Genomic DNA, 13436 nt, shown 5'->3' with positions numbered 1-13436 from the left:
TTTGCCTGTAAAGGGAGTCAAATATGTCTATGAATATGCATGGCTCTCAGTTAGGTAATTGACTGATGCGCCCTGTGTTGGAGGGCAACAGAGAAGAGAACGGCCTTTGACTGGTAATTATGCAGCGGTGTGTCAGAGGCACTCCTGTAATTGGTTCTATCATTAACAATTCATGAAATATGGGTGATGGTAGCAGTGTTTTGTGAAAGAGGCCAACTTGTTGTACATTCAAGAGCTGACCTCACTAAGCTGGTACAGACTCACGCACAAACAAATAACAGCTGCAATGAAACCAGCTGATATAGTCAGTAGCATCACTCCACCAACTCTTTGCTCATCTGGTCCACGTTGCGTCAGAGTTTGTGATACTGCGGCAGAAATGCATTTGTTTAACTTAGGGTTTGGTTTGGCGTAAGATTGTTCCCCAACCGACCAGACGACCGGCCGGATATGGATTATAACACTATTTCATCCTCTCTGTCCCGATAGGCTCTGGACACCCCCCTCCGTCTCCATACGGCCCCCCCTCCCACCCCAGTGGATTCCTGCCTCCTAGCCATTTGGCAGGTAAGTGTAAGTAACCCCCATGTTTATCTTTTTTTTATACATTTATCTCCTCTTTCAACACGAGTCTCTCACTCACTCTTTCTTACACTCATGTTTCAAATACATTAAAAGCCACCAGGGTGTAATTTGAACCAAAGGTATTCCTAGTTTTTGATCTCAGGTTCACTTCAAGGTTAATGTACAATATCGTTAGCAACAGCCAGCTGCAGTACTGCCTCTTACTTTACTATAATATTGAATGTAGCCATCCTGCAATCAGCCAGTGTGATTCATACTACGGTCGAAAATAACTCCAGAGTCTGGGTTTATTAAAATGGAAGTAGTTTCCAGCCTCCAGACCGATTTGTCATCCCTCATTTGCTCGGACAAACTGTACACAGAGCAGCAGCACACAAGACACTATTTTCTATAAGCATGCCAAGCTGATTTCGTCGTACCCAGGAAGAAGGGAATAATGAAGGGGCGTTCGTGCTGTATGATTCTTTGGTACATTCGGTTGTTTGCATTTTTATTCATCATCCTCAGTTCGGACTGAGACACTGTTTAAGTGTCAGTCCATTCTGTGCCTATGAAAACATGGTAAACTGAGGATGAAGATTTAGTCAACAAATGGGAATTCATGTGTGAGGCAGAGGAGATTTCTCAATTCTTGTCTTTTCTAATACGTGAAAAGCTCCAGAATTAAAAATCCTTGAACCCCAATCGGTTGGCAAGTTGTGCATTTCCTGATGGATTATTTCCAATTTAAAGTGGGACTGCAAATTCTTAGTTAATGAGTCCCGTTCGCTGACTTCTCAGACTAAATATTTGTTATCCCCGTAAATTTGGAGGCTATAGTCTGTGACTGATGGAGTCCATCAGATAGTGATTCACCAGTTAAATCACTGTGCTCTGTCTAGGCTAATTTCCACAGCTCCTAATTGTCTTGTCCTACCACAATCCATTTCCAGCTCAGCTCCAAGAACTCAAAACTGATTTCCCCACCAAGCAGCATCATTCCACAAGCCCCAGCAGGTCAGAGACACTCCACTCCAGTTAGTGGCAGTGAATCCAGCATCCAGGCAACCTGGCTACTGCAGGATTACCAGGCAGAGAGCTAGGGTCGCAGCGCTAGAAAACCACGGCTCGCTTGTAAGAGAAAAGCCGAGTGGAATGGGTTGGTGTTGGGGTGAGCACTGCTAGCCAGCCACCCCCCCTTTTGCTAATCCCTGTTTGGCATTTTGCAGATCCTTTCAGTCGCTCCAGTTCCTTTGGCGGCCTCGGCAACCTTTCAAGCAGTGCCTTCGGAGGATTAGGCAACCCCTCGCTTGGTAAGCGTTGGCCCCCTCTCGTCCTCCTCCTCCACCGCTCCCCCCTTCAATCTGGCCCCTGTGGCCAGTAATAGAATAGAGCAGGACAGCGTTAGACCACAGGGAGAGCCAGGAGGGGAGAAAAAAATCTAGACACTTAGCTCTAGTTTCTGTGTCAAAACAGTCCTATCCCAGGGAGGCCCAACAAGGCAGCACAGCACACCACAGCAAACCTCCTCCCTGCCTCCACTTCATCTACCAACTAAGTCCCTGACAGCCTGGCTTTAATCTGGCTGTGTTGCTGCCAATAGGCACTCTTAGGTCTGCTGTTTGGTGGTAATTCGTCTATTAATTATTTGACAAGCCCCTTCTGCACCACCATGGAGGGTTTTCTCTTTTCCCTTTGCATCCCTTCTCTATGCCTTTCTCTCTTTCTCTTCATCCTTCCTATTTTTGTGTGCCAAATCGGTCACCCTGTTGTGAAAATGGATGTGATTGGAATAGACATGCCGTGGAATGCTAAGGTTCCCCTTGGCTTTTCACAGCTATCATCTCCAGAGGGCAGTGAGTCTCCCCTGTTCATCCGGTGCAGAAAAGGAAGGGAGGGGGGGGGGGACCTTTAGTCTAAAAGCAAATGAGTAGGGGTTTTTTCTCTCCAGTTCAAGGGGGAGGGGGGCATTAACCTCTAACTCTTTCAAACAGCTTCAGTGCTTCAGTGAGAGAACCTCCAGAGACAAAGACAAAAGCAGCTTTTGTTGTTGAGTCTTTCTCATCTTATGTGTCCTCAAGAAGGTTTTGTGCCCAATTAACTTACAGTGGGTCCCACGCCTGTCTGCTTCTTTCCTTCAGGGTCCAACAGCATGTTTGGCACCAAGGAGGGGCCGGGAGGACTGCCCACATTTGGCAGCCCCCACCACGACACCTGGAACCGACTTCGACGAACCCCGCCGTCGTTCCCCACCCCGCCGCAGTGGCCCAAAACCGCAGATGCTGAGAGAAGCAGCTCCGCCAACAGCCACGAGAGAGAGCGAGAGAGGGAACGGGAGAGAGAGAGGGAGCGAGAGAAAAGAGACTCGTCGATTGGCAAAGAGGAGAAAGATAAAGACCGGTGGGTGAAACACACTTTTGGTTGTATGTTTTTGTGTGTTGCTCACATCCAGTATGTAAAAACCGACTCCTGAAATAAGACCACAATAGCGACTATGATAAACCAGCATTATTATACATACAAGCTGATCAGTCAGAGCAGAGCAAAGGAAAAACAGCGAATGTTTTTTTCTAGGTGGTTACAAGTCGTATCCATGGAAACTGAAATAAATTGAACAACCGGCACGCTTATAAAAGAGCACGACGCGCCGAGAGAAGCTATTTGTCAAAAATTAATTGGAGACATTTCTATGAATGGTACGGCAGCAGAATGAAGGGTTACCGTCAAACAGAGAACAGAGGGATACAAGAGCAAGGCAACTCGTACGATTTAAAAGAGAATTATAAGGCAGATTTTATTGTTGAGAATTAATCAGACACTAACCAAACACGACCTACTGGCAAAAATAAAACTCTTACATTGTGCCGTTACAGGGATTCTGTGGATCGCAACCGCCACTCCAACCGCTCGTCTCCGGCCTCTGCACCAGTCAGCTACCAGATCAGCAGCCTGATTCGCTCCAGCAGCCAGAACTCGAGCGATTCAGGTCGGCATCACAGCGGCAGCGTAGACAGGGTCCGCGAGGCAGAGAAGGAGCTACTGGAGCGACACAGAGAGTCTTCCGCACTGGCTGATGTGAAGGTGAAGGAGAGTCGCTCGCCGGGCAAGGAGATGCTAGAGAGAAGACCCTCAGAAGACTCCATCAAACCCACTCAGCGTTCCCCTTCCCCCTACTCTAAGACAATGATCAATGAGCAGGGCATCAAGATGGCAGGCGGGCCTCTGTCTACGCTCAAGGACAGCGAGAGGAAGGAGCCCCCACCTGCAGAGCTCCTCCATAAGGTGAAAAATGACATGAAGATTAAGGAGGAGAGGAAGGAGGAGCAGGAGGTCATGGTGGTTAGTTCGGAGCCGGCCCCCCAGCCACCGGCCCAAGCTCTTCCTCCTCCCGTCAGCCAACCGGGAAACCCGCACCACCACCATCCACCTTTGTCCCAGCAGCCCCCACTTCCTTCACCGCGTGGTAGTGACATCTCAGCACCTGGCCTGCATGGTGTCCCCATGGCGCATTCTCTGCCTCTTTCCATGAGCGCCATGCCTCAGATGGGCAGCCTCAACGTGCTAGACCGGGCTCGCATGGCTCCCTTCATGGGAGCACTTGCAGGAAGAGAGCGCCTGCCGCACACAGCCTTTCCCTGGGATCCGCTCAGAGAGGCCTACCGCAGCCTGGATCTGCAACGCCGCATGGACTTCCAGCTCAGGCCTGAGCCGGGGCATCGTTTCCCCAGCATGTACGAACAGGAGCGAGCCTACCGCGAAAGGGAGGCTCATGACTACTCCCACCACGAGCACCTGTTGGAGGTACGCAGGGAGCACGAGAGAATGCGACAGCAAGCCGAGGAGCGAGAGCGCCTCCACCTGAGGGAGGAGCTGGACAGAGCACGGCTTCATCAGCTGCACCAGTCCCCAATGGAGGGTCACCTACCACACATGCCCCCCTTTATGCCCCACCTAGGCGGCATGCCCTACCCCAGACTCAGCCCCTCCACAGGACACAATGGCCCTCTGAACAGAACACCCCCTACCGCCGCACTTAGCGCACCCCCACCCCTTGTGCCAGCTGGCAGTGCCAGGCCAGCCTCGCCCCGGAGGACTACCCCCCTCACAACCACCCAGGACCCACGGGACTACTCCCCATCACGTAACCCCAAAGAGGTAGAGGCTCGGTAGCTTCTTGGAAAAGTGCAAAAATGTCTTACAGGGCGCTTTCACACGCCCCCGCTCCTCTAATCTGAAAGCTTGTTGTAAACAAAATGCACTGCTCTTCTCCACCAGAGAAGAGCAAAAGTCCCTAAGGGAAAGGGTATGATTGTACAAATTAAAGGTGTGTAAGGCTAATTAAGCACATGCCATGACTTTATTTTTAGTGGACTGGAGGTCGAATAGCGTCGGTAAAGAGAACATAAATATGTGTATGTTTATTGCCGACTTAAATATTTGATAATTATTAATATATTAATCCAATACCTTTTTTTCAACTTTGTGCAAAATAGAGGTCCTCAAATGAGTTTGTACATTTCCTATCCTTGTTCCATGTATAGATATCATTTCTATGAATTTTATGTATTTTGTGCATTAGTCACGCCTTTTACAATATTTATCCCAGTTGATTGTGAGACATATCCCTTATGACCCACTGTAAAGACTGGATTTTGGTTTCAGTAACTTAACCTCATGGTACCAGGATATCCTCAGTGATGACAATGTACAATGCTACATTACCGATTTGTTCTGTTCAATTGTTTTGCCTTTGAGATATGCAGATAAATATATATTATGAGGTCTTTGTTGAGTCTCTGTAAAGAAAACAGATGTAAATAACTTGTTGCTATTCCTTCGCTGCAAGTTTACCATGTAAATTTATTAGGCTTTTTAACCATTTCTAGAAAAACAAAATCAAAACGAAACACGGGAAAATCACCTGCCTGCTGAATATTGCGGAGAGAGACAAGTGTGGCCGACGGACAGGAAGTACGAAGGGAGGGTGTTGTAAGGAGGCCTAAACGGATCATCTGCAATCTATGCAAAGCAGCACACAGCACCCTGCAGAAGAAATCACCTGGAGGGAAAAGACCATACCGGTGATACTGAGAGCAACCTGGATTTAACACCTGTTTATATTTACAAATGAAATAACGACTAAATAATTCAAAGACTTCCAAGTCACAAACTGGACCAGCCCCAGATAGAAAAATGAGGACACTGTTTAGTGGGCGGCAAAAGGACTCTCTCTGTCAACCTTGTGGTGTTGTGCAGTTGTTTTTCTTAGACTCTTGTATACAAAACAAGTAGAGTTTTAGGCGTGCAAAAAAAAAATGAAAATGAACATTCATGGTTTAAAACGTACGGAATAAAGTTTGGACCTAATGTCAAACATTTCCTGCTCATCTTTAATTCTGGCGCTCGACGTCGGCGCCGGCTGCCAGCTGTGACTTTGTCTGCGAGCCGGACCTGCTGAGTGCTATGTGTATGTGAGGTTGATAGGTTTGCCGGCGATGCCTTAGTTTCTAGCATTTAGAGCATTTACTCATCTGATACCAAGATATTACTTTAAAATCATAAAGCCAACTGACTTGGCTGGCAGAGTAGCCTAAGCCATCAGATCATTTGACCGTAATCTGTCATACATGGGCTGCAGAGCTCTTCACAGGGATCAATGAGATTGGGCCAAGGCAATACAGGCAGGGACTAATAGAACATTGATTTTGTATGAAAGCAGGTTTTGAGTGTTTGTGTTGCAGGTAACCGGTATTGACTGGCAGCCCAGCGGCATATTGACCCGCGGTCTGGACTCATTAAGAGGAGCAATGCCTGGGAGGCAGGCTATCAGTTGGTGGAAAAAGAGGCTCCCCTCTCTTCTCATATGCCTCCTCTCCTCGTGCACACCACTCATCTCCTTTTCTAATGAGGCCGGAAGGCACTCTGGAGTGGGCCGCAGAGGGAGCCCTGAGGTGCCCTGTCCTGTTATTGACAAGACCTCGGCTGCGCCTGCTGCCTGAGCAGAGACAGCCAATTCATCCCGATAATGCGCCGACTACTCATCTCGCTGCTGTGCGCCGTGAGGCCCACCAATCCCAGTCCCATGGTATCAACCCATAATGACAGCGTGGATCAAACCGTGGCCAGGTCATTAGGGGATGTTATTGAAAATCAATAGTGCTCCTGTGTCTCACGCACTCCAACAGGGTTTTTAAAGGGCTCCTTGAAAAGACTGTTTGCCAGAATGTGGTTGGCGTATTGGGAAGACTTAAATCACTATCGCTTTCAATTTAGCCTCTCGGTAATTGAACCACATATTCTTCCTATGGGTAGCATCTGTCAGTGGCCGGCCTCACTTTAGCTCTGTGTGCTTTCAGTCCTAATAATCTAGTCAACAGCAGACACTTAACCCCTGTACCTGTTACCACATAGGGATTTTTTTTCTTCCTGTAACTGTTATTTACTAGGCGAGCTTTAGTTGGAGAAAACCACACACCTTAGATTCCCCCCCACCCAACTCAATCACTCTGTCCTGTGCTCTATCCATTTTACGGCTGAGTGTGGAACGGCCCTCCGGAGATGAAAAGCTCCATCAATTTCACTCATCGTCTGGCAAGGTCAATTTATTTCAGCACACAGTCCATCATCAGATGGGAATCAATTGACACATTGCCTGGCATATCCAACCCAAGGTGGATTATTACAGAGCTTGCAATTGTCAGCTTCTTACTAGAGCTATTATTCATGTGTCCGGGGGATTTTTTTTCTTTCTTTTCTTATTTTTTGGAGATTTTGTACAGTTTTCTATATTTATTTGATCACAATTTCCTATGTGATGGAACATTGTTACTTTGACGGGACTTAATGTAAGAGCGTGTCGCAAAAAAAAGCGTCTGGTTTTCTTTGACACATTTCTCCACTGTAATCCCAATTAATAGGATACGGTGGTATCTGAGGTAAGACATTGTTTTATTGTTCCACTAATCCCCTTCATTTATCTGTGAGAAACCTGAATGCTGAGGGTTTGGGATTGAATTTTCATGGTCTCAAATACCTCCAAAAAGCGCTTGGCACAGTGCTCACCCCAGATTCAGAGAACAGTGGAACAGGCCTTAAGGGGCTTTTATGGAGCACAATGGCAGCTAATAACACAGTGCCAAGCTAATAAGATGGGCAGCTCTTCCCCCACTGATAAAACATGTATGAAAGCATTTTTGAGCCTCTATGTGGTGGCTCCCAAGATCCTTTTTTTCCCCCAGCGAGAGCTAATGCATTAGTTCCCATTTGAAAGCTGTTTTGAAATGGAGATTGGTAATGAGACCTGGGGCCCCCTCCGTGATCACATTTGCTGGGGCCTCCACTGGGCCTCATGATTTGAGAGACCGCAGCTTTGCTCAGAGTTCAAGTCCATCTCTGCGGGGGTTAGAAAACCCTGATGAGAGCCATTCTGAACCACTAAGCTATATCTGAACTGCGAATTTAGGGAGAGCGCACAAGTCAAGGGCTTTGGCAGCGAATCCTTGTCGCAGCACTCTTTCTAGAATGCGTGTTGTTTTGACCACCTAAAAAGGCTAGCCGCATGCATCCTTCCATGTTCCCGTCTTTTTTTAGCTCTCTGTGTCAACAGAGCGGCAGCTGACAAAAACCAGGCCAGTCAGTGGTTAAGGAGCTGACTTGGAAACAGCCAAATGGTGTGAATTCCAGGCCCTGGTGACAAAGTGCTGTCTAATGTCTTTTCACCTCTGGACCTATGACAAATATTCCAGCTGTCTCACAGCGCAGCTACCATTGCTAGGCAAGCAGACCAAGTAATGCAGCCCAGAAGAAAGAGGATACTTGAATCGGTCACAGAGGAACCTCAAAGTGCACAATATGAGACAGGGAGGAGAAGAAAAGAATTAGAGGAGATGGAAAAGAAGGAGGTCCAGAGCAGCCACCGGGCAAAATAAGTTTTCCACTTTGATTCAACTTGGAGGATTTTTCCAGCCTTTAGTGGAACCTCACAATCTCCAACACTGGCCGTATTATGTACACAAACCATAAAAATGAATAACATTTATGCAGCTGGGCACATCTGGCAGTGATAGGACTCTCATTCACAGACTCACAGGATGGCACTGTGCCGCCACGCTACCCTTTCTGTTCTATGCATGGACATGAGGCACAAGAAGACAAAACGTGGGCGGTGTAAAGGGAGTTTCTGAAATGCTTCGAATGAGTTTAAGAAAATAAGAGATTTCAGGGCAAAATGGAGGCCATACGTGGCTCGTCCAATTTGGCAGAGCCGGCGCGCATGATTAGCCGTAGAGACGTTAATCAAAAGTGGCTCAGTGTTTGAAGGGGCAGTGAGAGGCGCTGCCAGCTGGTGACAACATGGCTTGTGTGCTCGGGCCAAGAGTGAAGTTTATTTGAATACGGATCTTGCCGTGACCGTATTTCTCCAGAGCTCAGTTAGCAGAGCGTTCCCTGGCTCATCACTGGGATCGCCTCAGAGCCGTTGGCACCCGGGAAGGCAGAAGGTTTTTTTTCCAAGCCACAGAATGAGAATTACGATTTAGTCCATCCCCTCTGGTGGTGTGGGCATATTCATAAGTATTCATTCAGTTTGACGCTGGCACAGACACGACACCTAGTTCTTGGCTCTCCGTGTGTGAGGATTTTATTTTGAATATGAAACTATGAAATTGACAAAAAGGCTGTTTTTGCATTCTGTAAATTAACAACACATTTGAAAATCAAACATCCCATTTTTCCACTTAAAATCATGCGAGACCTCTACTGAAAACACGAAGCTTAGTTATTCAGCTGTCAGTTTTCCCTTAGAGCCAAGCTTCAAGACCCAGTGCAAAGCACAACTCTTAGGAGTAATGCGGTGGGATGTGTTTGATCAAGTAAATTCTTAAGTTTGTTTTCAGCTCTCTCAGGAGGTTAGAGGAGGGTTTGTTGGGGGTGATTTACTGTTACTATTAGCATTATGGCTTTATTTACAAAATATTCTATATTTTTATATAGTTACAAAAGCAGTGACAACAGTGTTTTTGGATGATTTACAATTTCACTCTTTCTTCCGATTGGGTTCCCAATCAGACAAAGACAAAAACCAGGTAGGCGGGGCTTCTTCTGTTTGCCTGAGATGACCATATTAGGGATATCCACTCTCAGTGACATCATACACAAGGAAATGCAAGAAAAAAATGTCAGAAAGCAAACGTTTCAAGAAGTCCAGATGTTTTCAGATTTTTTATAATCCTTGCAACTGTTTCGGGGGATGAACAAACGGCTTTTTTTGTATATTTGTCATATTTACATGTTTCAGATCATCAAACAAATTTTCACATTAGACAAAGAAAACCCGAATAAATACAAATTGCAGGTTTTCAATGATGGTCTCGTTCATTAACAGCTTTCCAAGCCTAACCCTATCCCTGTGTGAAAAAGTAGTTGTAGAGTATGAATGGCAGGCCTAAGGTCATACAGACCATCTCAATTGAATTTAAGTAAATTGGAACTTTTGTCTTGTCAGGTCACAGAATATTTTCTCAAAAGTCTTGAGGATCATTAAGATGTTTATTGACAAATGTGAGATGAGCCTTTGTCTTCTTTTTGGTCAGCAGGTGTTTTCTCCTTAGATCTCTCTCATGGATGTCATTTTTCTCCAGTCTGTTTCATATTGTTGAATCGTGAACACTACCTGTAACTGAGCCAAGTGATGCCTGCAGTTCTTTAATGTCGTTCTGGGTTCTTTTGTGACCTCCTGGATGAGGCTGGCCACTCCTCGGGAGGTTCACCGCTGTTTTGTCCATTTGTGAATAATGACTCTCACTGGAGTTCAAGGCCTTAGAAATGGTTTTGTAACCTTTTCCAGACTTATGGATGTCAGTGACTTGGTTTCTCAGCTGTTTTTTAGACCACTCATGAAGTGTAGTTTTTTTTAGGCTAATTCACATTGTCAGACAGGTTCTATTTAACTGATTTCTTGATTCAACAGGTCTGGTAGTGATCAGGCCTTTGTGTTGCTGGTGAAATTGATATCAACTTTTTTTTAAAATTGTGGTTAATCACTGATAATTCATGATTTAGATTCATGTAATTACTTTTTGCACAGGGTCAGGTTTGGAAAGCCTTTTTCGCTTTATCAATGAACTCATCATTAAAAACAGCATTTTGTATTTACTCGGGTTATTTTTGTCTAATATTAAAATCTGTTCGATGATCTGAAACATGTAAGAAATCAGGAAGTGGAAACTGTACAAAAACTGTACAATTCATCATCTGTATGTGAGGTCATTCTTTGTGTTTTTGACTTCTTTCAGCAACACACGGTCAATGCCACTGTGGCCACAACGGTCACTAGACTGACTTTGCGTTCTCATCGAGTTGTAATGTTCGTCCACAAAAACACTGAATGCACCCACAGCATAGTGGAAAAGGGCAAAGAGATTGTATTCTTCATAAGACTGGCTTCAACCAGGCGTTTCAGCATTCCAGGGCTGGCTTCAGCCCCGCCTCCCATGCTTCTTTGGAAATTTGTCTGGCAGCAAACATGCTTTGAAAGGCTCTTATCTCCTATCTAGCCAGGAGTTTCATGCACCAAAACAACAAACCCTATCTTATCTCAGTGTGTTCGTTAATGTCACAGCTTAAGGGGCTTGTTCTTCCACTTGCAATGGGGCTTGGAGAGCAGATTGTTTGCAGATTAGTAAATGCGGGCCTCTGGAGGTCTTGGAGCTAGTACAAAATACTTGTCTTCTCCCGCAGATGTTCATGTGCGCACACCTCACCGTATTGGCGGCCCTCCCACTTTCCCGTGTCAAATGGCAGGAGTACCGCACAATGGCTGGTAAGCATCATTACCGACAGTCAGATCTACAGCGATAGTTCTCTCATCAGAGTGCCAAAACAATGCACGATAGCTACACGAGGCTACAAATGTTGCTGATGCGCTTCTTCTGTTGCACAAAGCCCTAATCTGTGATACCTCCTGAACCACCTGCAATACTTGATGCCTTTTGCCCAGCCTGTGTGGCCATGTTCACGACCATCCCTCAGTGACACAGGAGAGCAGGCGAAGCTCTACTGGCTTCAGCCATCTGGCTATCTCACACAGCCCTTGGCTACACAGTGGCTCACTCAGCGATTGATTGGGGTGTTGAAGGCCAGCTATTTAACACATCAGAACAACAAGTACTGCTATCATGCTGGCTCCTTTTCATGTCTCGTTTCTGTGCCGCCCAAGAATGCCTCTTATCTCTTCCCTTCTGCTTGTTGGTTTAAGCCAGACAGCATATGCCCACATTCCCCCTGTAATAAACCATTTTGCTTTCGGTGTAACCCTGACAGACAGAAAGGCTGCAGCTGAGCTGCGATTGGGGGGGTGGGGGTGGGGGATGGCGGTTTAACCCTTGTGTTGCTCGGTAAGAAAGAAAAAAAATAAACAATAAAATCTGCAGCCCACTCTCCTGTTGGTGCACCCAAAGACTGACAGATGAAAATAAAGCCCTATGTTCCATATCATTAAATCCTCCTCTCTCACCTGATTACATTCTTATTAGTGTCTCCATTCTTCTCCCATTATTGTTACTTCTAGTGAAACAGGTCTGATAATGTGCTCTCACTCGCTGGATGCACAACCTGCTCATTCCTATCTCTGATTCTTTGTTGCAGCCGAATGGTTTTTAAATGAAAAGTGTGAGTGCTGTGTAATTATATTTCTGGGGGTATTATAAAATCAAATATCACAATGAATGTAATTTTATTTGCTTGTAATCTCTCTCGCCCAGGCTAATAGGCGTTTTCGAAGGGCGCGCCTGGGGGGGGGTTTAAACAGCCGACCATCTCCAAATAGAATGGCTGCTCTCTAACTCTCCCGCTCTGCTCCCTTTGTCTTTGATATGCAGGCAAAGGAGCTTGACAGTCTGGGAGACGTGGGAGATTTGTCGGCCTGTGATCTCCATGCCTCCCTGACAAATGAGCGCCTTTGGCAGGGCTGCTGGAGGTATGGCTTCTCTGCCCTGCTGGAATCCTGATGAGACTACTCTGGACCTGCTGGTAATGAAGTCAGGGCACAGGACCAACCTGCTGCCAGAAATGACCTTTAATCTACACACATGCAGGCCATTTGGCATGCGATGACTCAGAGTTGCACAAGCAGCTTTGTGCTATTACATCAAGCACATTTTTCACTGAGATGTTACTAAAATAGACCAAAAACACACAAGTTCAGTCCTTACAGAAATACAGTCACCACATCTTTTTTTAAGCTTATTTAAGAGAGAGAGAGAGAGATGCTGCTATGTGGAAAATAGTTGTTTCGTATTTTTTGGAACAATATGTTACGGCTGATGTTTTATGTGTATTCTTCTTGTTGGGCAATTTAGGATGCAATCACCATCCAGTCAATCTTCATTACATCGGACTCCACTGCTCCACCAAGCACGCAATTGCTTGACATTGATTCTGCAGATTCTTTCAGCCCATGTAATTCCTCACACGGAGCCGTGCAAGTAAAGATCTTTCCACCGGCGTGTCTGTGCAAAGTAAGACGTTAACAAATCACAACCTTAAAAATCTGAATCCCCTCTGACGATAAATGCGCTCATTTCAGCTCCACGCTGAGCATTAAATAGCTGACATTGATCGGGTGCATTTCCCATTCCACAGCGAGGAATATGAAAGCCTGAGTAGGTCCAATCCAACATGGTTGCCTTTGATTTCAGCTCCCACTTTCAGCGCGTCTCTCGGTATTGACTCACAGGAAGAACAAGCACTACCCCTTGTGGCCCAGTTGGCCCAGTGCACTGCGGGTGAATGACACATCCAGCTGCTTCTGGGCCCCTCCTGATAAGTTAACCTTGTGATCACATGCTAATGCCTGATTAATGTTGCAGTAATTA

The 13436-nt window shown here is 46.1% G+C and overlaps 1 protein-coding gene across 13 annotated transcripts in view; it reads left to right on the top strand.

Annotated features, from left to right (window-relative positions):
- The window catches only part of fbrsl1 (fibrosin-like 1), a 285663-nt gene extending 279725 nt beyond the window's left edge, over nucleotides 1-5938 (top strand). For 7 of the 13 annotated variants that reach the window (XM_026188504.2, XM_026188506.2, XM_080309339.1 and 4 more), the window contains 4 exons: nucleotides 490-573; nucleotides 1794-1877; nucleotides 2706-2964; nucleotides 3438-5938. In XM_026188504.2, coding sequence (XP_026044289.1) covers nucleotides 490-573; nucleotides 1794-1877; nucleotides 2706-2964; nucleotides 3438-4734 — 1724 coding nt within the window. In that variant the 3' untranslated portion in view covers nucleotides 4735-5938. The remainder of the gene's footprint in view (nucleotides 1-489; nucleotides 574-1793; nucleotides 1878-2705; nucleotides 2965-3437) is intronic. The other 6 variants (XM_080309338.1, XM_080309340.1, XM_026188503.2 and 3 more) reach the window with 3 other exon arrangements.
- Nucleotides 5939-13436: the final 7498 nt, after the last annotated feature.

This window comes from Astatotilapia calliptera, chromosome 12 (assembly GCF_964374335.1).
Source record: "Astatotilapia calliptera chromosome 12, fAstCal68.1, whole genome shotgun sequence".
Classification (NCBI taxonomy): Eukaryota; Metazoa; Chordata; class Actinopteri; order Cichliformes; family Cichlidae; genus Astatotilapia; species Astatotilapia calliptera.
The sequence above is the reverse complement of the archived record's forward strand: the minus strand, read 5'-3'. Positions and strand labels throughout refer to the sequence as shown.